Raw genomic sequence first — 24104 nt, forward strand, 5'->3', positions numbered from 1 at the left:
CCTTGATTACGTAACAAGCCTGAATTTTATTATGTAAAGTAATAATTCCTATCTAATCCATGTCATTATTTCTGCTATTGCCCAAAAATCACGCCTTTCAAGCAGAGCAGAAGTTCTGACTCCAGTGGCTGACTCACAGTACAGTCCTCAGCACGTAGTTGTGCTGTCTCATGAACAAAATTCTGATAGGAAATTCAGCCTCCAAAATTCCTCCCCTATCAGTTATGAGAAATAATTTACTGATGGCCCATGCAAGCAGTAAATCACATTTTGAGTCCATTAAATAGTAACCATAAAAGGGATAATGAAGTGGAAGGGTCCGTTCTCATAGTGTGGAAGAGCAAGTAAAGAGGAACTTTCTTTTTCACCTTATGATCTTATCAGACTGTTGTACCTCTCTACATTCTGGTTGTACAGTGTCTAGAACTGTAATACAGCTCAACAGTTTTTGGTTGCTTAACCCACACACTTTGGACATGATTTTCTAATATATGGAATTAATTTTAATATAATAAATGTTTACTGCAAAAAAAGCATCAAAGGGGTATGGAAATCTCCGTTTTCTCTCTGCACACAATATCCACAGTGAACATTTTATATACAACTGTGTCTCTTTTTGACATTATTTGAAACAGCTGTCTTTGGTGGCAGAGAAAAGTAATGGAGACTGACTTCAATACGGAGGTTCAGGCTAAATTTGGAAACTATTTAATCTGGGTATTTTAATTCAGCTATTTCTACCTCTCCCTTCCTCCCAGTTGGTTTCTCAAAGATGACTGAAAGTTAGAACTTTAGGACTTCAGTCTTGATTTAGTCAGACTTGTTCTTTAAGACAGCTTCCTTATCTATGAGATAAGGGTGATGATTAAAATAACTGATTAAAAACATTAATAGGATTATTATCTTCTACTCTACACCATAGATCTTACAGATCAGTTTTAGAGCTGCTCACCAAGTTAGAATTTTACTTCTCCCATTTTTTGTACATGTCCATAGCTTAGCCTTGTGATACCAATGTGTACTTGGACCTGGCAAAGTGAAGAGATCGGGGCCTACTCTCCTGTTCTGCTCAGTGGGGCCTTTTCAAGGCAAGAGAGTTTGTCTGGGCACACTTCAGGGCAAAACCTGCTCTCTAAAAATAGCAGTTATACCTAGGACCCAGTAGAAATAAGGCCTGTTATTATGAAAAGAATATTAATAGCATAGTTTCTTCAGGATTCTCCTGGGATGAACAAAGGTCTGAATTCACTGGTTTACCTCTTCAGATTTTCAGCAGAATCTTCTAATTCCTCAGATTCCATGTGAAACACACTGGAAAATGTATCCTGGAATACCGAGAGGATATTTCAATACACAGGTCTATAAGGCTGACATAAATTAGAATAGTATGATCCGTGAAAACCCTGTTGCAGTTACCAAGATCTATTCTGTAATAAACACAAGTGTAAAATTCTTTCCCTTCATTTCACATCTATACAGGATCCTGCCACAAAGACATCTTTTGGTACAACTTCAGGTATCGTTGAAGTGTCTTGAGTCTCTACTGATGACTCTGAGAAGAAATGCCAGCATTTACAAGCCATGCCAAATTTATCTGTCAGCACAGAAATTCTTTGACTACACAAAGACCAAAACCTCCCGAGTCAACACCCAGCCTGAGCAGATGCCATAAAATTAAAGACTGAGCATGAAAAGATGACAGAACATACTATGGGTCAGAAATCCTACAGAGTCAGGGTGGAGGGAAGCCCAAACCACTCCCAGGGAATAAGCTCTTCTGCCTTTAGCCAAAAAGCCACACTCACGGGACAGTCTTCATCCACTATGAAGATGGTACACCTCTGCACTTGCATGAAGGATATTATAGTGGCAGCTATCTTCTTCAGGATTACTTCCAAAGACTGCTGCTCCTCAAAGATCAGGCTGGCAAGGTCAAGAAGCACCTGGGGAAAAGGCCTTTTGTGAAATTTTGACTAGTTGTGATTTATGCAATAATTAGCATTACTACTGTCTTTGCGTCTTCTCTCCCCTGAATCAAGGAAGTCAGTGTGTGTGTCTGTGACCAAAATTAAATATTGGCTCTCACACAGACTGCAAAGTAAGTGAATAACAGCCAGTTTGATGCTTTTGATGGAGGAAATAAATAGCACAGATGGCTGGCTGATGTTTTGGGTCAGAGAGGCAGAATAGATTTAGGCATTAACAGGTCATCAGATGAAACCTGAGAAGTCCAGGCAACACAGTTACTTGTCCTTAGGAAACCTAATGATTTCCTATGGCTCATGTGTGCATTCTGAAACCAGTGATATCTACATTTCTTAAAACTTTGGAACACAATTACTGTCTGTTGTAATTCTAAGCAGATCCTAATGAACTCATTTGGTGAGAGCATCATTTGGATACAGCACTTCAAGGCTGCTGCTGGAGGACTCGGCTGCTCAAATGTGCTCCTATTCCTTTTTTTTTTCCTCACATGAAGCACGAAGGCAATTCGAAAAATTAGCCAAATTTGCACCGGTTTAGCAACACTGAGGGTCACTTGGACACCCAGACCCACCGGGAAAGGGTTCCGTACCTGATTGCGCCTGTTCTCCAGCAGAGACGTCTCGTACAACTGCGCGTTGTGAAGGACAATTCCACAAAATGCCAAATAGGCGGCGAAGTCCTGCAGACAAATGAACATCAGCACCTCGTGGAGATGACGTCCCACAGTCAAAGATAAGCTGCTGCAATGTTTTGGTTCCACTTGGAAGTATTAATTGATATTTTTGTTGGTTTTGGCAACCACACATTCAGGGTCTGGGTTTTTTCAGTTGCTCCTAATTTGTTATTTCCTCAAGAATCCCTTCTCCTTTTGTTTAAACTAATGATCTTCGCAGGTTATCTTGGTGCAAGTAGGATTGATAAGACTGATATAAGAAGCAGCTCAAAGGAATCAAGTCATTTTGCAGCAATGCTTATTTTATTTAGAAAACCTGAGCTCAGACAACTAGCCTCTCTCATTTTGGGCTATTCCATCTCTTGGAAAGGGGAAATAAAATTCTGCTAACATAGCAAACCCACAGTTTTGCCCCTCTCAATGTGGGATTAATTCTGATATCCTGCAGATACTCAGGCTGCATTTTGTTTTAAAGGGGGAGTTTTCAAAGAGAAAGGGTGAATTCTGATTCTTTTATTGCTGAGGATTAAGTCACTTCTTCAGCCTGAGCACAGCCTGGCTTTTGCCAAACCAACCTGAATGTGAAGTCCGGAAATGTCTGGAAAGCAACTGCAATGGGAGAATTAGGAATCAATTCTACTGTCTGCTCTACTGATTATCTTAGACATTGGTCATAATTTATCCAAAGCTTTTTCTTTTCCTGCAATTGCTATATTGAGAAGTGACACAGTATTTGAAAGAGAATCACTACACAAATTTTAATATTCAAAATATGTTTGTTGGCCATGCCAGGAGAGTCAGAACCATTGAATAAAAAATGATGTCTCTTACAAGTTATGAAACTGTTTTACAATGCATTTCAGGAGAGCAAGCCTGTGTTTCAGAGACAAATGACAGATAACATCGCGATCCAGAAATCAAACTATTCCACATCCACATTTCTCATGGCCTCAGAAACAAAGACATTTGCAGTATTAGCAGGAGTTTTTACTTTTTTGAGAAAAATTAATAATTAACATATGCATCCCCCATCCCCCTGGGAAAACAGAAGGGACAGAAATGGATAAAGCTTTTATACCTTTTCATCTTGTTCAGTGAAGGTGCCACCAATTCCAGATTTCTTGTTGATTGCTTGAGCCACACCAACAACCTAGAGTGTTCAAAATGGAGCAGTTAGGAGTCTGTCATCAGATTGTATTTCTAGGCATATGTATAGAAGATAAAAAGTGATCATTACAGGTATTTGGTTGACTATTAAATCGAATTGTTAGTATAATAAATGTTTCCCACCTTAGCCTTTCTGTATGTTTTCCTTCCTTTTGAGACTTTGCAGAGTGTTATTAATCTGACATAAAGTATAGGCAAAGCTTTTACATTTTTTCAGATTTTTTTGGCGTGATTACAACAAGTGATAGAAGAACTGCAAAGAACTTCCTTTGTTTGAGTCCAAGTAGTGTAAAACCAATGCAAGGTGTTAGTGATGGTATTTTTTCATCTCGCTTTTTTTGGGATAAGCAATATCAGAAGAAAACTGTGTTTGGTGGTTAAATGTTTAAAAAGTTAACTGTTAATCATTACATTTGTAACTGCTAAACTGATAGAAGGCATGTGGGTTTATTTTTGTAATGGAAAAGAAGACAATTTACTATCTCTCAGCCTCGCATTCCCAAAATACTGATGTTACAAGCAAGGTCATTGTTCTGCAGGATGAATCGCTGCCAACTGTGGGCTCAAAAATGTCTGTCTGAAATAAAGCTGAACTGTCAGCTCCCTTCCACACCACCCAGCTTTTCCCACAGTCACCCTCTCATTCACTTTAGGGAGGAATATTTGTTATCCAGTGAACTTCCTTTCTGTAGTAACAATTTACCACTAGTCTTATCTACTTCCATGGCAGACTTTGAATAAAAGCAAATCCTTTAAGCAGTCAATATGCTTTTATTTTAACCTACACGTGCAGAGATTAATGGTGACACCTTTTCTCATACCACTGTCTTCTCTGGGTATTGATTTAATTTATTTTATTTTGTTTCAGTTTTGATCCAGCATAAGCTAAGACAACTTTAATAAGGCCAGAGGCTTTTCCAGGCATCCGGAAGGTGAGTGCTTTCATCTTGTGTAAACACATCCCCTCCACAAAAGCAAAGTCTGTAGTGCTTAAAAAAGCTATAAGAAAACAGTAAAAGGACCATATTTATAGAGAAAAAAAAAGGACTATTTAAGCTCCTTTTATCAGCACTGCAGGCTTATGATACATGAACAAAGGCAGGTGTTCCAAGAGCAATGGTTGGTTTTAGAGCTTTGTAAAGGTCTTTCAGTAAAAGGTTTTAACTGAGGAGGGAAGGAGTAATGAAAATAAACCTACTAAAAAGTCATAGTTGACTTGAATATGATAAAAAAACATGCAAGTGCAAACCTTTTTCTTTGTTGTTGCTGTTTCAGTGGCATTCTAAACTTTTAGACAACTGTGTAATGTGTGCATTTTTTTTTTTCATACAAAATGAACAGTTTTAAAAATTAAACTGGTCCAAATTGTGGCCTCATTTATATCAGTACAGATTTCAGTGCTTCTCTACATTCTGTAGGATATGGTGTAGAGACAGTAATGAGAAAAACCTCGGATATTTTTTAGCCATTGGAGTCTTGCCTGCAACCAGGTAATTAGGAGAAGATATAGGGAACTCAAGAGGATCTGTTCCTGTTACTAAAGTAATTTTGTAATTAGGACAAACGTAAATCATGTAGTAACATTTTAGGCCATGGAGAACATATGCCTGCATTTTAGAGAATACTAAGCTCAGTATGAAACCCAAATCTTCATTTTTAAAACTTATTACAAACAAATCAGCAATAACAATAGGCCTGACCAGTGATCTCTAGCTGGGAGTTATGTTTGCACCAGCAGAAAAATTGAATCCAAGGTGACTCTGAGCTCAGCTGCACAGGAAACTTTCTCAGATAACAGGTACATACAAAGCATGAAATGTTTGTGGCAATAAACAAGAGAAATCTGAGATAAAGCTTGGAGAATATTGGGAAAAAATAACACGTGAGTCATGTAGCAATAAAGCAAAGATGTGTATGTTTGAGTCCTTGTCATTCTCCTGCTGCAGCTCCAGAATTAGCGTGTATATTTTTTGGTCACACGAGGCAAAACTAATAGGAAAGAAAGGGGTTAAAAATATTCTTGCTGGCAGCACAAGCGATCTTCCAGGGCTCCACTTGTCCTCTAACCTTTCTTCTCTATCCACTTTTCCCATTTAAGAAATCGTGATCCACATTACAAGAAGAGATTCCTTCTAATTCTTAGAGAACTTTATTTTTACTATTTTCTTGCCATAGCTGAGCCCTGCCTCTAAAAGTAGCAGCCTGCCTAGAGTGTTTCCCAGTAGGTGATGACTGATGACTGTGCTCTGGATTTTATCTCGATTGTTTCATGCTGCAGGTTTTTGCACATTAGGATTACAGGCCTAACTCTGGAAAAGCTCTTCCAGCTCTACAGGCCACTGGTGCCCTTTTTAGTTGGTTCTTACTTCAGCTGACTCAAAAATACAATTAATTTTGCTTCCTAGGAAGATATATTTTTGATTTGCTTTTGCTGGCACCTGAAGAAAAATTACATTAAGCCAAAGAATGGTAATAGAAAGAAGGGAACTCAACTTTTATCTCATTTTCAATAAGAGAACGTACCCACTTCAGGAGACAGACTAAGTGGCGTTAACCTTACTTCGCTCTCTTGGTCTTGTAGAGCTTTGATTCAGGCTTATGAAATTATCCTGCAGGGACAGAACTGTATTTACAGACTTCCATTTTTAATAAACTAAAATTTCACATCCTCTTCTATCATTCATGCCAGCAGCAGCCTGCGTGATTTCCAGCAGTCCAGTGAATGTAACACGTGTCTCAGCATAAGCTGAAAATCCACCCAAGAAGCAAATTACTGATCTCCATAATCCTGCAGCAAGACTGCTACTGGAACTTGGGGGAGTTTGTTTAAAGTCAGCTTGGCTGGAGCTCCTCTATTCTGCAGCAACTGCGATATCTGAAGTGTTCACTGAGGGAGAAAATAACTTCCCTGGCTGGCAGGAACATGCCTGCTCACATTTTACACAACAAAACGCAACAGGATATTTTCAAAGGCTGTTGGAAATAGTAGCAAACAGGGCAAAGTGAACAACAAACTAAACAATTGCCAGAATAAAACATTTCCCCAGCCAATTACTGGGAAGTTCAGTCTTAGTTGAAGCCTGGGAGAGAGGTCTCAGTTAATTCGGTTAAAAGTTCCATGTGAGAAAATCCTACAGATTTTCGTAGAAAACAAACTGAATTTGAACTTAATGCAAATTACTATGCACGGCTGAATGGAAAAAAAATGCAGCAGTAACAGAAAATTGTGTGATTCCTGTAGATGTTCTGTGGCAGCTGTGGTGTCTCTGTGCATCAGAGACCTTCCATTCTCCAGATATTCCAAACCTGTCAGAGAGCTGTGCTGAGCCTGTGTCAGCCCTGCTTAACTCCACAGGTTGGATTAAGCCAAGGAATGGAATAAGGAGTGCTACTCCCTGTTGGTTCTGTTGAAATGGCTGTTTGTTGACAAGTGCCTACAAAACCAGGTGCAGACATCCAAGGTGATAGTTATTTGCCACAGCCTCTGCAATCCTTTCTGTGGGTCCCTGAATCAATCCAAGCCCAAATGAAACCAGAAGACCTGTGCCACTGCATTTCCTGACTTTCCAGGAGCCCTAGAAGGCAAATCAGCACCATTTGGAGCTTTTTCTCATTGTTACTAGTTCCTGGGTCCTTTTCATGGGCTCTTTTGTGAATCAAACTGTTTGCTTTTCATCTGTGGAATTTCTTACTAGATGTTATTTTTAAATGAGGCTTTGGTTTCTCACATGCCTCATGGAAATATAGGCAAACGTGAAAAGCATCTACTGGAAAAATCTCCATACTTCAGCAGGCCCAGAGGATTTAATAATCAGCATGAGATTTTCTTCCTCTCATTTACTGACTCTTTTGTTTTTAAAAAAACAGTCCTAATACTAAACAAACAAACAGAAAGCCCCAGTTGCTTCTCTTTCTCAGTGCTTATTTTTGGATGACCTCCAGAATCATCTTTTGACTGTGGTTGCTGACATCCTGGGCTAAGGCTGCATTCAGTAGCCTCAATATTAATAGAGGGGCTTTGGGGATTTTTTAAATTTTATCTATTTACTTTTTAACAGGGAGGAGTCAGCATTCTGGCTTTGTTGTTCTGGGGATTTTTAAACAGACAAAGCAGCAGAATGGAAATGGAAAATTAAGGACTGATTCATTGACTCCAACGATATCTCCAGAAAGATGCCAGTCATTTGTTGTGGTGAGAAGGAGAAAAACCTTCTGGTAAAAATCAGAAAAAAATTAAAGTTGCAATCCTTTCCTATAAGAACTCTTAGAGTTTAGCACCTTCAAATTATTACATATGAGTATAACACTCTCCTCAAACTTCAGGTTGGCTGAACGTTTCCAAATAAACAAGTTCCTGCTTCATTTCCCCTTGCTGATGCACTTAGGAGTAGAAAGCTGGCCCAGGACACGGCCCATTGCAGGTTTATTCAGCCCCTAAGTCATGGTGCACTGGACACACAGACTGCAGCTCTTATTCCTTCCCCCACCCAGCAGCAGGACCTGGGGAGAAGTGGGCACTTCCACGCTCCCTGGCCAGCAGCAAGACTTTGTAACTCACTTCTGTTCCCACCTACACGGAGCAAAGCATTTTTTGCCATTCAACAAAAAGAAAATGGGATGGCTTGGGTGAAAGTTAAAGCCTTGCATCAGCCTGACATGGACCACTGGTCCCTGACAGCTGTTCACACCACATCTGCTTTGCTCATCTGCTGGCCCAGGGCCAGCGGTGGTTGCAGGGGAAGACTTTTAAGCAAGAGTAGGAAAGGATCAAGTGCTGTCCTTGGAAGAACTGAAAAAAAGAAAAAAATTTAGGCCAAAATTAGTAGTATGTGAAGAAAGGAAAAGCTGGCTGATCATCTGGGTCAGCTGCAGTAAGATTCAATAGACAAGTTAAATCAGGAGCTTAATCAATTTATTTAATGAAAGAAAGGTTCGGTGCGGTAAGAGCCAAGGTGAAAAACTCCCTAAGAGGAGTGAAAGATGGAAGAGCAAGAAGAAGAAGGTATGATGCCTTCAAACCAATCCTGGCAGCATTTCTTTTGGGGAGTTTGAGCTCTCTGGAAGCAAACCACAAATGCTCTGAAAAATAAATGAATTTCAGGAGAGAAAATCTCCACCTCAAAGCTCGGACGCACTCTATAGAGAGCCTTACCCTTTGTGAGTGTTCCTGGAACTGGTGATGTGGCTGAAGGCTCCTACAGTCAGGATCAAAGGAAACCCAAATGTACTTCACTGACAGTAACTCTTAACTGCAGTCTCAGTGCTCTGGGATAGACCAGGAAGTGTGCAGAGAACTTTAATGCTCACGGATACTTGGTGCAGGAAGCAGGACCGGCACTTCTAGAGTTAAATCCATATATTCTACTGCTGCATCTGGGATTAAATGCTGACAGTTCCCTTTGGTTTACATTACTGAACTGGATAAGATAAAATTAAAGTCCAAACAAACAAAAGCAGTCTTTTTTTTAAAAAAAAAAAGAGATAGTTTTATAGTGGAAGATAATGACTGGCAGCTAATAGAAGTTTAAAGCATCAGCGTGGTTGGAAACAGTATTACATGAAGTGATCCTAAGACTGCAACTTACCTCTTCCCTGTGATTCTTTATTGGCATACAGAGAATGCTCTGAGTCTTATACCCTGTGATCTGGTCAACTTCTGCATTGAATCTTGGATCCTGAAAAAAATACAATTATTAGACTGCTTGATGAAATATCACTTCTTTTTCTTCCTTGGTTTAAAGGTTAAGAAAAGCAGAATATTACCCAGGATAACACAAGTTCCATTACTAGGTAATAATTATATGAAGTTGTTATTCTCAGGGTGTTAAAACAAAAACCATGAAGAACAACAACAAACCCACCCCCCCCAAATCCTAGGAGAAGTCTTTTTTTGCACCTAGACCATCATTATCATGAACATGTACACAGACCAACCATCCCTGGTGGAGCTTTTATCATCAAGAAGAGGTTACAGAAATACACTGAAAGACACATGGCCACAGAGGAACGAAGTTTCATGACTGTGGTCAGTGGTTTTGCTTTTATCAGAGATTGCTTGTTTCATATTTTTCACCTCAATATTGTTACAAAACTCTGGTTCTTTCAGTCATAGCGCCCTGTGTCTGTGCACACATGTATCTACAGCACAGGTATTATAACCAAAACCACGGGGTGGGCTTTGCACCTTCGCCAGTTTAAGTGAACACAGGTCCAAATACAGGTACTGAAGTGGCAATATTTCAACAGCTGATCATAAGGCACCTTCTTTTTTTGGAGAATTGCTCAGGAGAAGTTTCCTCGACTCACCTCATAGGCGTTCTTGATGTTCAGAGGTTGGCCTATGGCTGCCACATGCCCCACGATGCCCTTGTTCCACTCCAGGCGGATGCAGTTGTTGGAAGCTTCTTCCAGGGTGGAGCCTTCTGCCACATCAAACAGCCTGCTGACGAGGAACTTCTCATTGGAGCTGTCCTCACAGACCAGGAACAGGGAATAGCGGTCCGCTGCTATCAGCTCGTGGATATGCAGGAAGATCTTATGGCACAGCGCCGTGACATCCAAGTGACTGGAAATGTCTTTTACAAGTTCTAATAGTCTTGAGCACTGATCCCCTGCACTGGTCTCAATCCTCGGAGATGGCAGAGGCATCTGTTCCTTCTTTTCAGAGCCTGAGAGGAAGCTCACTGCTCCTACCGAGTCCGTGACAAAAATAGGCCTTAGGGGTCTGTCGAATTCCGAAGCAGAGATTTTCCTCGCCGGTGTCCCAGGGCTGGTGGTCTCGGCACAGGTAGGTTGGTGACAAGCACAGGATTCGCTCTGGGACTTGGTTCCCTCCTTGCAGACTGGGATGGTGTGAACTCTCTCAGCAAACCATGCATTAACCATTTCTCTGTCAAACAAAAATCCAAATACAGTGAGCGATGTGAACGGGAAACCCTCGGGCACTAACACATATTGGAAGCTGATGCTGCAAAGAGGAGAACTTGAAACCTTTTCACCCAGAGGACACCGATGCACCTTTAGGCTCCTCTGTATCAATGCTTTCCAATTTTATGAAGCACTCAGCCCAGATTAAGCAGTAACATTTTATGCCCCATAAAAAAGAAGCTATTTCTGCCTAAAGGAAATACCTGGGTAGGGCAGAGGGAGACCACTTACGCTGCGCCTTTCAGAATACAGATCAGAAGTTTACACCATCATTTTGTGCTTGAAAAGTTCCAGTCCTTCCCATTCCTAAGATCTGGATTTCTGTATAAGATGTATATACAATTTGTATGAAGACAAAACCTTCTGCTTTAATTCTGTTTTTCAGACCATTTCTGACCTCTAAAAAGATAATTCTGAACTTCAATTCCCTCTGTCAAATCACCTGCCGCCCCTCCTATTTTTATGTCACCGATCTTCTATTTTTAAGTTAACTTCCTCTGCTCTCTGAGTTAATGAAAAATGCTGGTTTGACTCAAAGCATAGAAGTTTTGCTTAAAAACTGTCATAAAGAAACATGAATGTTTCTATTTCAGCCCCCTTCAAAATAATGAAAGGACAGACTGTTTTCAAACATCTTTCCTATTTCCTTTCCTTGCAGATGAAACTCATTGTCTAACTCAACCCAAAATACTGAATAACCCTAAAATTGTATTTTTTAAGAGTTCATCACCAATTAAAAAAATGTCATGCATCTCTAGTATTTAACCGTATTTCTCAAATTAATTAGCACTAGGAAGCCAACCCTAATAATGTCCTCACTAAATACAGCATGTCTTCCATTGGGCACAAGCACACATATCATCAATAACAGGAGGATACTTTTTCTTATCACCATAATATTTTCTTGTCCAAAATTGGGTTTGTTTGTTTGGGGGTTTGTTTGTTTGTTTGTTTGTTTTGGCTGGTTTTTTTTTTAAATGCAGGGCTTTTTATTTGGTTTGCTCAGTGCCGAGGATCCCTCACAGCCCATGCCCTACTCTTAGAAGTAACGATCTTTTTGCTGCATTACATAACATACAGGCCTGTGAACAGCAAAAAAAATCCCTGTTAGAAGTCTGATCTTTTGGAAACCTTTCCTGGTGGTCATGTTTTAAATTTGGGATATTTTTTATTTGCTCAGCAGCCCACAGGAATTCTGAGAGTGGAGCTGAATGAAGCCATGGAGATGAGTCAGGTTAGTCACCCGCTGATCGGTTACATGCCCCAGTGTACTTCAAATATGCCCTTTTTTTTCTTCTGTTGGGGAGGTTTGAAAGAGTTTTCCAGATTTTGCAATCACATGTCATTTGGAGACCTCAACTGCAGGCAAACTTGCTATAAAACATTGAATTATTAAAACTACCAATGACCCGTATTATAGCAGTGATACCTATTTTTTGTGGAGTTACCTCATCCAAATGCTTCTTGTAGTGAAGCAGCATAAAGAACAATTAATTTATTATTAGAACTTTAACAGTATTACTTTACAGTACTTAAAGAGGATAAATGGGAGTCGTGACCATGCATTACTGAAACACATAATACGATTTGCATAGGACAATGTTACATTTGCAAAAGCTGTTTCAGTGAGAGTCCAAATAACAAGCTGGCATTTGGTAACATTTGGAATTTTCATTTATTGGACTGAATAAGAAAGAACAAAAATTTGGGATGAAAATGACCAAAAATATCCTTAAGGAAAATAAAAAGCTTAAGATGCAAAAAAATTTGTAAGTAAATGGAGTACAACCTCTACAATCAGTACTGGTAACTCCTGTCACCCTGTGTGTTATATGTGGGTTCTTTTTGTTTTACTCTGAATTTCCTCAAAAAAATAAATTACCTGGAAAATTTTAGCTTTTTCTAAACAAAATTATCATCTAGCACTAAGGCTGCAGAAGAGAACCTGAAAATGCCAGGTGGGTGGATTTAAACCTGAGACACAAGAAGGTAGGTGCAGAATAATCAGTAGTTTTAAAGAAGTGCCTTGACCTAGATTCACAATTGTACAGTTGTTGGGTGAGAGCAATTTGCAGAGCAATCTGATTCACTGCTTATTTCCTCATGAGTAAAGGAGAATATAAAATGCTGTCATTTCACCTACTTCTGGTTTACACTGAATTTACATATGTGGACAAGTTGATACAAAATGCAAGGGCAGAGAAAGAATCTGGCACCCTTTGTGGACAAAGCAAAAGCTACAGGAAAAGTTTGATTTATCAGTTGAAACCTGTCATTTTATTTATTCTGGAGTGTTGTATAATGATGTCCCCTGGCCTGTAGCAGTAGCAATCAGTACTCTGAATTCTAATACCTGTTCTCAAACTGTGGCCATGAAATTATTTAGTTTCTACCATTTTGCCTTTTTACTGCGTAAAATAAGCTTTCATTTCTCTGTCTCGTGGAGGTTACCGAGGGATGTGGAACATAACTGTAAAACCTTTCACATGAAAGGAATTACATTTAGCAGGAACTGACTACTTGTTGGGTATCTGCACTGTTTATGAAGCGCTGCAGCATTGAACAGAACTATATGTGGAGCTGCATAAATATGAGTAACTTATTCCTGTCCTTTAATGTCTCTTAGATGATGGTTCAGTAACTTGCCAACAAGGTGCGTGATTCTCAGAAAGCTCCTTAAGTTAACAACAACAGCAACAAATCCTTAACTAAACTGTTTAAAGCATGCTTTGGAACTTCAAACCATTTAAGCATTTTTATTTGGGCAACAGGAAAGCCATTCAAATTAGCTGGAAAAAGAACAGTGTTCGCTGACCTTTACTGAATGCCTCTTCTAACAAGGAAACTATTTAGCTCCTTTTACTCACCCAGTTACACACACGGGTGGAAGAACTGGCACTTCTCATTAGCTGACGTATTCTAACTCTATTTAAAATCTATCAGGCAAAGTCCTGACATGCATTTGCTTGTTGACACTCAATCCTATTTAACAATGCCTGACAAGAGGAGTATTATGACTAACAGGAGTACTCTCACAGCACAGAATCGACTCAACAGATAGCTGATACCAGACACTAACTGAACCACAAGTGAGGTTACTGGAAATTAGTAACAAGTGCTATGTAGGATTAAGATGTCGTTTTTAAAGGGCTACAGGAAGAAATAAACACTTGTGACTAGTCTATTCATATGAATAGTTTGCATTAGGCATTGGCATTGTCAAGAGACGATTGTTAAGTACAAGAGCCTTGCTGTAGTTTAGAAGGTGCAGGAGCAGATTCTGATCCATGCAGACAGTTAAAATCAGTGCAATGTCTCTATCCCAGCACAGCAATCACTGCCCGTTGAGGAGTTACAGCATCCATTCCTCATGACCTGGATGCATCCTTTACTGCAGTATGAGCCTTCACTCAGGAGAGCTGTGATTTATCCCAGAGTTCATAAATAGCAATTTTTTAGTCACTTCTATCAGCCAAACCCAGTCTTTCCTCTATAAAGCACAGGACAGTAGTGACTGCTGAATTTGGCTGGTGACTCCATCAGCAGGTGACAAAACTGGAGAAGAATTTTGGAGAGATGGGGATGGGAAGGGGATGAAAATACAATGGCAGGCAAAATATTTGAAGGAAAAAAGAAAAAAAGATTGCGTGATCCTCCCCTCTCTCATTGCTTATGTACAAATACACATTATCTGCAGTACATGAGGACTTGGGAACTTCAGAGGAATTCTTTGGCCCTGATTTGTTAAATGCTGTATAGGAAGTCCTATAAAGCAAGAAGTTTTCAATATGAATAGGCAACAAAAATAGATCACTTGGTAAGAAAACACAGGCACAAGGATGTGACATGGCTTGAGCCAGGTCATGCAGGAGGGCACAAGTAGAGCTGAGGACACCCTCAGGTCTAAGACCTGAGGAGAACCTTGCTGTATTTCCTGGGCCTGTGTGTTAAACCATGCTGACACAACACTAATCACTATTCTATTCATACACTGGGAATATTAAATGATTTACTGTACCCATCTTCATTGTGATTATCTTCAAAATACACAGTAGACTTCTCATAAAAAAACCCAACCCAGTGAAGATGTTTAAATATTAACAGCCAGATTATGATTGTCTTGCTCACATATATAACCACACTGCATATGTAAGACAGTACCAACATGACCATTCAGCAACTGTTTGGTATCTTTGGACAAAATGGGCAAAAACCAGAATGCAAAACTAATACCAAGATGCAACAATGACAGTAAACTGCATCTTGCTTGTCTTGCACAAAGAATGCTTAATAATCACAGTACCATAACAGAACCGATTGATAAGTAGCTTTCAGTGAAACAACTAATAATTCCCCATTTTCTCTGTTGCTCATGAATCTTTCATATATACCATGTTTAATGTTTCAGTAGTTGTGTGGCCTGTTTTGGTAATTTTTCACTCAAACCAGCAGTTGCTGATAACACACTTCAGGAGAAGGATTCCAAACTTGCCTACTAGAAAATGCCAGCTTTCAAGTATCTGAATTCCTGGGGCCTAATCGTGCTAGTGTTGAAACCATCTATATTTCAAGCTAAGCTTCATAACTATTTTCTCAATTGCCTTCCTTAATATAACCACTAGATGTCTTCAAATTTCTCTCCCGCATCCTGGCATAATTTAAACATGGAGATCATTTAAAGCATTAGCAATAACTCAAAGCCTATTCAGTTTTAACAAATGAATTTGGAATTCAAAGCTACTAGGAGGTTACACTTGCCTTCCCACTTGCTATTTCACCGTCATGTTCTAAGTGGGTTTTTGCCTTTTCTGGCCATAGAAAAGAGGCCTCGTTAGATGGAAAGAGCAAACTGACCGTAAAAGAAGTGTTTGCAAACTGACTGAAAGAGTAGCTTGACAAAAACAATAGTTGTTTTTCCTTAAACCCTTTTCTATTACAGTTAGTGGAGATGCCATTTCTCGCAGTGGTAGGCAAGCAGTTTTTCAGGATGAAGTATGACTTCAAGCGAGTGCCAATTTTATAGCACATCTCAGTCCAATACATTAGCATACATTTAACATTAAACGTTTCAAGTGGCACAAATGACTTCTGTCGGAATACAGATCTAAATTAAGGACTCTAATTCTTGGTTCAAACCATGCTCATAAAAGACTGAATTAACCTTTCAGAACTATGAAATTTCGATCTTGTCTGAATGCGCATTTTTTAAAATAGGAGCCAGAGGTTGCTTTATTATCTGTAAAAAACGTATTCAAAGTGGAGAACTAACTCTAACTGGCTGTTCTTGGCTATTTTCAAGTTTTCTTTAACAACCAAACTGCAAGCTTAACTTTTTATAAGAAAGCTTTCTTCCACAGAAGGGACCTTCTAGTCACACTCTAAGGGAAGACAGAATAAATCCTCTGGGACTGAAGGTCAGATTCTAAGACCTGACCTTTATTTCTTGTTCCAAACTCAAAATTTTAAAAATAATTATGTACATAATGATTTTATTGTGGAAAGCCACAGGACAATACCAGTAATTTTGGTGAAAGATGGATTAAGACTTAAGTTCACACCTACCTGGAGACCTCAGGCCCACTAAATTCCTAAAACAGGGGTTTAGTAGGACTTAAGTGGTGCAGAGGCTTAAGGATGGCTCTCTGTGCTGGGATGAGTTCACCATAATGCACAAATAAATGGGAAAAATATACATCTTTTACTAAGCAAATATATTTAGTGGCTGTATTTTCAGTGCCAGACCTGATGTGAAATTACAACCATTGAGTTCTCCACAAGGGCCGTTTGAGTAGGGCTTCTTTTCTGGCACTTCATAAATAGCTCATTTTCTATTTAATTCCCTTTTTTTTTTATATTGTTTTCTTCGAGTCAATCACATAAATGAGAAAGCATTCCATATAAATTTAAGTATGTTTCTTTGCCAGTGGGGAAGAGAATTACTTTTATACTGTGGTTTTGTTAACTGCATTTTTTCATGGCAGAAGCAAAATGCTTCCGCTTTAACAGTGAAAATGAAAACAGGTGGTAAAATATTAGTTCAAGTCAGGAATGTATTGCCTGGAATTCCTTTGTTTGTAATCCTTGATCTCAGCCATGTATTCCCGCACAATTCAGCTTTAATTCAGCATAAACATAGGCTGTGATGAACTTTATTGGGTCTGAAGACATCACAGGTGATTTATCATGAATATAATATGATAGTAAAGTTACCCCGAAACAAAGGAAGGCAGAAAGGGGTGTTAACTGTTAAAGTAGTTTCCCCCATCTTATTTTCTACCTAAGGTTTACCAGTAGTGTTTTAATTAGTGTATTGTGCACACCCGTTTGTTTCTTTATCACCTGGGGCAAACTGTAGGCAGTAAAAGCACGTTCTCCTTGGAGCTACTCACAATCTTCTGCTGCCTAGTTCATCTTCACACCAAAACATTCTGCGTAGGAGTTCAGTTTAGAGCTTTTAGGGAATTTAAGATGTAAATTGCTAGTAAGTGGTTTCTTATAATTTCTCAAATGACAGTTTCTTCAGTCTACAGTAATTGCTGTTTTAGAGGTTGTTTCCAAGATACTCCAGCACACACCTACCTTTATTTCCAACAACAAATGCCAGAAATACTCAATCACATTTACAACTTCATGAATGTGGGTAACATTCCTTACCTTCCTGAGTGCTTTTTGAGTCAGGAGTTTAAAATAGTTTGAGATGATCTTAATGCTTTGCTGTTATCAAAAAAGGCATAAGGATATGGATACATTATTTATAAGTGGGATAACTACAAAGGTCATTAGACCAAGAAGAAAACTGTACAAAATTTCACAGAAATCAATTTTTTTTCCTGTCCTTACTTCTCAGAAAAGCTCAGTAAACATCCAATAAAACCAAGTAAGTGGAAGAAAATATTCTGATCCCTGCCTTAATACCACTGCTTCCTGTGGTTTTTCCAAGCCATGGTCCAAAGAATCAGTGGGTCTGCAGTCCTCTTGTTAATACTTCACACAGGGTAACTTAGAAAAAAGCAAGTCCCCCTTCAGCACATCCAAACAATGTGCACAGGATTCTGTGCCTCCCCTGGAAAGCTGTGAGGGGTCCTTCAATCATACAAGTTCAAAGCCCACTGTCTATTTACTGCGGTAAATAGGGATGAATATGGCTCGCACCTGTATATTTTTGGCATTATTATTTTTTTATATGTCAGTGATACCTTTATAAGAAAAACGTGGGCCAAAGCACATTTCGGTGCAGAAGACCTTCAATAGCTCTGTCTTTGAAAACCTGAATATTCCTTCAGAAAAAATTCAGCACACATGTGTTACCAAACAAAACAGTGACATAACGCATATGACACATAATATTTACGGGAGTCAACTTCAAATAACCAGCTCAAAATGAAAAGCCCCCGAGACACAGAGACTAGAAGGCAAATGTCCCGAGTAATGCAGTGCTGCAGGCAGGACATTACAAATTGATTGTCCACCAGCCATGAAGACGAAAAAAACCCCAAACGACTGTGCTCAGGTTTTTTCAAAGGAATAATTGTAATCGATATATTCAAGTTATGCAGCTTCTGAATTCCAGCGCGGTGTCCCAGTAAATGCGACTCCTGGAATCCTCAGTGAAGCACTGTGAAGTACCATGGTGTTAGGGACATTTATTTTTCCAAATACCACCCCACCTTAATTCATTTGTAAATATTTCCCAACCCTGCTAATAAGCCATTTATTTATTTATAACAAAATAATCTTATTTCCAGTGAAAGGCATATAAAATTTGGGTCAATAATTTGTCTCCATCATGCCGGACATTTAGGAGACCAGACAAAAACTGCCTGTAACAAAGCAGTTACCTCTAACCAAGAGGAGACCTTTTACTCTGGCTGTTTTGGCAGTCTGCTGCTTCTGACTGCAAAGAGCACCAAGGCAGAATCAATCCCATATTTTTAAAAGTAGGGACAAACAGGAAGTCAGAAATACAGAAGTATTCCATAGGGGTTTATAATAAGTATCATGTTTGAGCATGGCAACGCGTGGATTGCTTTTTTAAAAGAACATAAAAAGGTAAAACTTCAGGAAGAGAAAAAGCCATAAATGTGATAAAAAACCCCTGCAGATTATGCCTTCATAGAGTCTAGTTAGAACAATTACGGCTGTAGCAACAGGATGGGGAAACACGAGATACAATCTAAAAGAAGAATCATTTTACTTCAAAAGGTTTCTTCTTCTGGGAAGCCAGAATATGACAGGCAATTCCAAAACTTTTGGAAGGGGAAAAATAACAAGAGGAGTTGGAAAAAAAAATAAATCTTAAATTTAGTAGGAGCTGGGCATTTAGAAACTCTTGATCTTTAAATGTACAGTATAAAAAACTCTCCAGCCAGGTGGTTTGTTACCAGCACTGTGTATCACTGAGTGAACAAATCCATCTCATCCCCAAGTGTGCTGGTGACACACTTCCCCTTTGTTGTTCTGCACTTTGATCACACTGGAACAGCACTTCATGGATAATACCTATTTATACTGCCTCTGCACACCACTTGTCTGCCTGCTACAGGATAAAGTAGTAAAAAACTGATTCCGTAGCTTCCTACTCGCGGGATCACGGTTTATTCCCAGCCTCGAAGGAGGGATAATTCCGAGCTATTCCCCGGGATGACACGCTGTGGGATTGCAGCCTTGCGCTGCGCAGGGAGAATCCCACGAGCACGGCTCTGTCGGAGAATATCCATGAAGCCGGCCCAGGCTCAAGGGAGGCAGTGAGGTGGCCTGCCTGCCAGCACTGCCCACCTCGGGGCATTGCACATCAAAATACAAGGGGTAAGACATTTGAATGTCCTCATCCTCTACAACACGGTGTAGGGCAGAGAGGAAAGCAGGTGCACGTTTGTTAAGCAGACGACCTGCAGCCCTTCCCTCCAAGAACCCAGAACACAGACTGGGGAGCCCAGTGACTCCAGCAGTTGTTATGAACTAATTGTTAATAGAAAGAAATACCGTCTTTTGAAGTGCTGCCTTGCCAGAAAAGGTAATTTTTATTTGAATCATGACAACAGATACTAATATCAAACTGCCCTGTGCAAACAGGAGATAACTATTCAATGATTATATGAGATGATGTGACTCCCATACTTCAAAAAAACCCAACAAGACAAATATGCAGGCGTAAGACCACCCAAATAATTAATTTTATAAGTATTAAGGCACCTAATTAATTTTTTTTGGTGGGAATTACCAAAAGAACTACTGTATAAAATGCTATGGGAATTAATTAATTGCAGAGGAAAATATTTAAATGATTTAATATCTATAATAAAATTCCTGTATTAGGTTCTGATCCAAAGCTCATTACTATCAGTGGCAAGGGCTCGTATGGCGCTGTCATAAATGGTTGAGCTGGTGATCTTTTCCTATTATTATGTAGAAATATTTGAGAAACAAATAGAGAAACTATCTCTATCCATTAGCAGTTGTGCCCATGAAGTCAAATATATGAAGTCAAATATGCCTCTGTGCTCCTCAAGATACCAAATTAACTAAACTTCTTGGTCTGTTGCTTTTAGGACCTGTGAGAACTGTGGCATATTATGAAGCAAAACAAAAAATGAGAGGCAGTAAATTATGATTAGGAAAGAGTTGAAACTAGTTCAAGGAACGCTGCTTTACTTGAGAGAGTAAATATAATGCCAAGTAGCAAAACATTAACAGCATAGTCTTTGTTCAATGTGTGCTGCTCTACAAAGATTCAGCTAAAACAAAGCATGGCATTAAATTTTAGGGTTTTCTCTTTTCAAGCTCTAAGTAACACTACCATGTAGAACATTAAGCCTCTTTACAAAGTACATCAGTTCTTTCAAACCGCTCAGCTCTTCATGTCATCCTCTTTGAACCAATATACACTCAAGTAATTTGTCATTTGTCTTTTGGAGGTACAAACTTATATATAAAAAAGGTATTCCTTATTATATAGTAACAGTTTTCTATTCATACAGCAAGGACAAAAAAAAACAAACAACAAACCAAACATTCCATGCACGACAGCAGAGAAGAGAGTTTTGAGACAAATGCAATGTTTCCATCATTTCAAAAACATCACAGAATTGTTGCCAAGCAAGAACTCAAAAGTCAACAGTTTTTCTGCAGAGCCCTCTCTAAGTCAGAGGCATGGCCGTCACAGAGACACGACTGAATTGTATTTTCTGAACTACTGCCTATTTCAGAGCCGCACAAACACAAATCTGTGCCTCAGCATTAAAAAAAAAAAAAAAGGATTAACCAAACCTGTCCATGGGGAAAACAAATCTGGCACAGCGGTTACTATTAATTAGCATTCCTATTTGTTCAATACTACATCCAGTTTCCAAAGGAAGTGTGACAGGCTGAACTAATAAAATGCTACTTCTCAAAGCTGCTAACACCCTATTTCCTGGGCAAACAAGCTGCCCTTCAGTGACACACCATGCACTAGTGTTCTGGAGAGTATCAAGGTTAACTACTTCCACCTATGCATCCTGCACCTATGCACAGCCTGTTTTAAAACAAAATCAACATTTAAAAGACATTCTTAAAGGCATTTTTATTACTTTTTTTTTTCTGTCAAATGAACCTAAGGAAGCAGCAGCAGAAGGGGACCGCCTGACAGATGGTCACAAGTAAGCAGGTGACCCCTGAAGCTTTCTAGCTCTCTGCGAGTCAATTATCAATGGGGATTTCTCCTCTTACCGCCCCATCCCATGCAGAGAGGAGCAGCAGCAAAACCTCATTCAGAATGCATCCATCCCTGCTAAGTGACTCGGGGAAGCAGTAAATCAGCAGCGGTGAGCAGATGGTGCGAGCGGCTCGGGAGCGAGCGGGAGGGCAGCGGAGAGGAGCAAAGCGAGCCCGCGGAGACGGCGTGTCCGAGGAGCCAAGCACAGCGCTCACTAACCCGAGCTCTCGCTGAGACAGACCGTGGGAGCCGCAGATCGCCCGTGCTCTGCATCCCCACTGCTTTGTTTATCGGAAAATATTCAAAATGGAAACCTGACTCCACTTCTAAAAATAGCCGAATTTAGTCCAATTCAACTCGAAGTCCCGCTGCCGAAGTGTGTGACAACGGTGAGCAAATACCTCGTCTTATCTCCGAAAGGCAGCATGTCAAGCCAAAGAGGGGAGAAAAGCCCCGACGAGCTCTTCAGGTCCTCGACATCGGGCTCTTCGCGAGGACCGACAGCCAGAAGGGGCGAGAGCCGAGCGGCCGCCCCCGAGCAGCGGCGGAGCCCGGCGGCCCCGCGCCGCCCCCTGCCGGCAGCCACCCCTCCCTGCCCGGGGCTGTGCCCGGGGCTGTGCCCCCGCTCCCCCCGGGCAGCGACCCCTCCCTGCCCGGGGCTGTGCCCCCGCTCCCCCCGGGCAGCGATCCCTCCCTGCCTGCTGCCCTGCCCGGGGCTGCGCCCCCGCTCCCCTCCCGCAGTCCCGGGGTCAGCACGGCGTCCGTGAGGTGCTCGCCCCCCCTGCTCGGGCGGAGCTCCGCTCTCGAATGCACCGCGCACGGCTCGTCAGCTCCCTCGGCACTTAACCCGTGGCCCTCGCCCCGCCGGGGGCCGCCCAGATGTCAGAAGAGGTGACGAGCCCACAGGGTGACGGAGCTCTTGAAGAGCAGCGCTTTGTTTTGCGTTGACTAAGTACTGACATAACCCACCCTCCACAAGACAGATGCTGTCTGAGGCTACTACCTACTTCGCAGGGCTGGGAAATACGTACTTGCTTGCTACTCACGAGAAGTTGGCTATGGCTGTTTTAAAGCGAGAAAAAAAAAACAAAACAAAACAAAACAAAAATAAATAACTAGGAGTCCAGGGCACGGAGCTCCAGGCTGGGATCGCTTCGCTGACCGGCTCCCGGTGCCGGGCGGGCGCTTCCCAGCGGAGCGGCCGCGGGCCGGGGTCTGCAGGCGAGAGCCTGCGGGGAAGCGCCGCGTGTGCCCGTCGGTGGCAGCCGAACGGGGCTGCTGCGCCCTGCTTTCAGTTTTTGCTCTTTCGAGGGTGGGGGCGGCGGGAGGGGACCTGGGGGAGTCGCTTCTTTTTATTTTCTTTGGAGACAGCAAAGGGAAACGGGAAAGAGCGAGCTTTCGCTGGGAAGAAAGGAACTGCCTCTATCCGCCTCCGCTCCGGTCTTACCTTGTAGCTTTCCTAACAAAGTAAGAGCGGGTAAAGTCGCCGTGATCGTCCAGCCACGCTTCCACCGCTTCCTGCTCGGGCGGGGGGGCAGAGCAGCGCTCCATGCTCCCGCCGCCGCTCTGCCGCCTCCTGCCGCGGCTGCCGGCGCTGCCTTCCCCCCGGCCCGGCCCAGCCCGGCCCGGCCCTCCTCCACTGCCGGTGCCCGGGGCTCCCACCCGTGCCTGCGCCGCGCTCCCAGGTGTGCGGCCGGCAGGAAGCCCGGTGCGCGGCACCTCAGCGCATCTCCGGCCCGGCCGCCGGTCCCGCCGCGGGCACAGCCGGCTCCACCTCCGCCGCGGCCCCGCCTGCCTCCAAAAAGTGGGAAATCGGGTGTCACTTCGGAGTGGTTCGCTGCGGGGTGTCAATATGTGATCTTTGACAGACCTCAGCCTGGGTATGAGTGCTAAAGCCCTGGCTTTTCAATCCTTCATGCCTACAGTGCGGCTCTTAGATGCCTTTCTGACATTTAATAAGCACAGCCTAGCTCTGAAGATGCTCAGCTCACAGCTCCTACTTTCTCTAAAATTAGACAGCTAGGACTGAATTTTTGGTTAACACTGAGCATCACTTTCATGTATTCTAGTTCCATTCTAAGGTGTGCACATGCGCCCATTTATAATAATTTATACTCTGCATTCACAATAGACATTTCACGAAGTAGGATGCACATCCAAGGCTTCCTGTGTCATCACATGCAGTGTCTTTGAAGGTAAGATAACATATATCATATGAAGTGTTCTCTGCTGCTCTTAACCCCTTTTCAGGCATATATAGACTCGATTTATAGAGAGGTGGGATTCTGCAGCCTGGGAAGGGGTATCAACAGGAAAATCACAGCAAAGGGATTAAGAGCTTGTCCATGTGCTCGGGGGAAAAGTTTTGTCTTTTGTATCTTTATGTCACATCCGTGCACAGCACTCACTTGGACATGTGTGGGTTTTATCTTCTGTGTCTTTATGTCACATCTGTGCACAGCACTCACTTGGACACATGTGGGTTTTATCTTCTGTGTCTTTATGTCACATCTGTGCACAGCACTCACTTGGACACGTGTGGGTTTTATCTTCTGTGTCTTTATGTCACATCTGTGCACAGCACTCACTTGGACACATGTGGGTTTTATCTTCTGTGTCTTTATGTCACATCTGTGCACAGCACTCACTTGGACACAT

General features: G+C 41.4%; 1 protein-coding gene and 1 long non-coding RNA gene across 11 annotated transcripts in view; one reads left to right on the forward strand and one right to left on the reverse strand.

The window, feature by feature from the left end:
- Nucleotides 1–23007, reverse strand: part of PDE5A (phosphodiesterase 5A) — a 50253-nt gene extending 27246 nt beyond the window's left edge. For 2 of the 5 annotated variants that reach the window (XM_017825091.1, XM_017825090.1), the window contains exons 1-7: nucleotides 22894–23007; nucleotides 10133–10715; nucleotides 9412–9501; nucleotides 3738–3809; nucleotides 2576–2665; nucleotides 1806–1943; nucleotides 1258–1325 (exon numbers count right to left, since the gene is read on the reverse strand). In XM_017825091.1, coding sequence (XP_017680580.1) covers nucleotides 1258–1325; nucleotides 1806–1943; nucleotides 2576–2665; nucleotides 3738–3809; nucleotides 9412–9501; nucleotides 10133–10715; nucleotides 22894–22997 — 1145 coding nt within the window. In that variant the 5' untranslated portion in view covers nucleotides 22998–23007. Of the gene's footprint in view, nucleotides 1–1257; nucleotides 1326–1805; nucleotides 1944–2575; nucleotides 2666–3737; nucleotides 3810–9411; nucleotides 9502–10132; nucleotides 10716–21460; nucleotides 21630–21665; nucleotides 21989–22893 lie in introns of those variants that run through there. The other 3 variants (XM_017825093.1, XM_017825094.1, XM_017825092.1) reach the window with 3 other exon arrangements.
- The window catches only part of LOC108502295, a 122971-nt gene that overhangs the window by 36513 nt on the left and 62354 nt on the right, over nucleotides 1–24104 (forward strand). For all 6 annotated transcript variants that reach the window (XR_001876430.1, XR_001876433.1, XR_001876431.1 and 3 more), the window contains 2 exons: nucleotides 4695–4758; nucleotides 11934–11987. This is a non-coding gene — a long non-coding RNA (uncharacterized LOC108502295). The remainder of the gene's footprint in view (nucleotides 1–4694; nucleotides 4759–11933; nucleotides 11988–24104) is intronic.

This window comes from Lepidothrix coronata, unplaced genomic scaffold, assembly GCF_001604755.1.
Source record: "Lepidothrix coronata isolate B3197 unplaced genomic scaffold, Lepidothrix_coronata-1.0 Scaffold116, whole genome shotgun sequence".
NCBI lineage: Eukaryota > Metazoa > Chordata > Aves > Passeriformes > Pipridae > Lepidothrix > Lepidothrix coronata.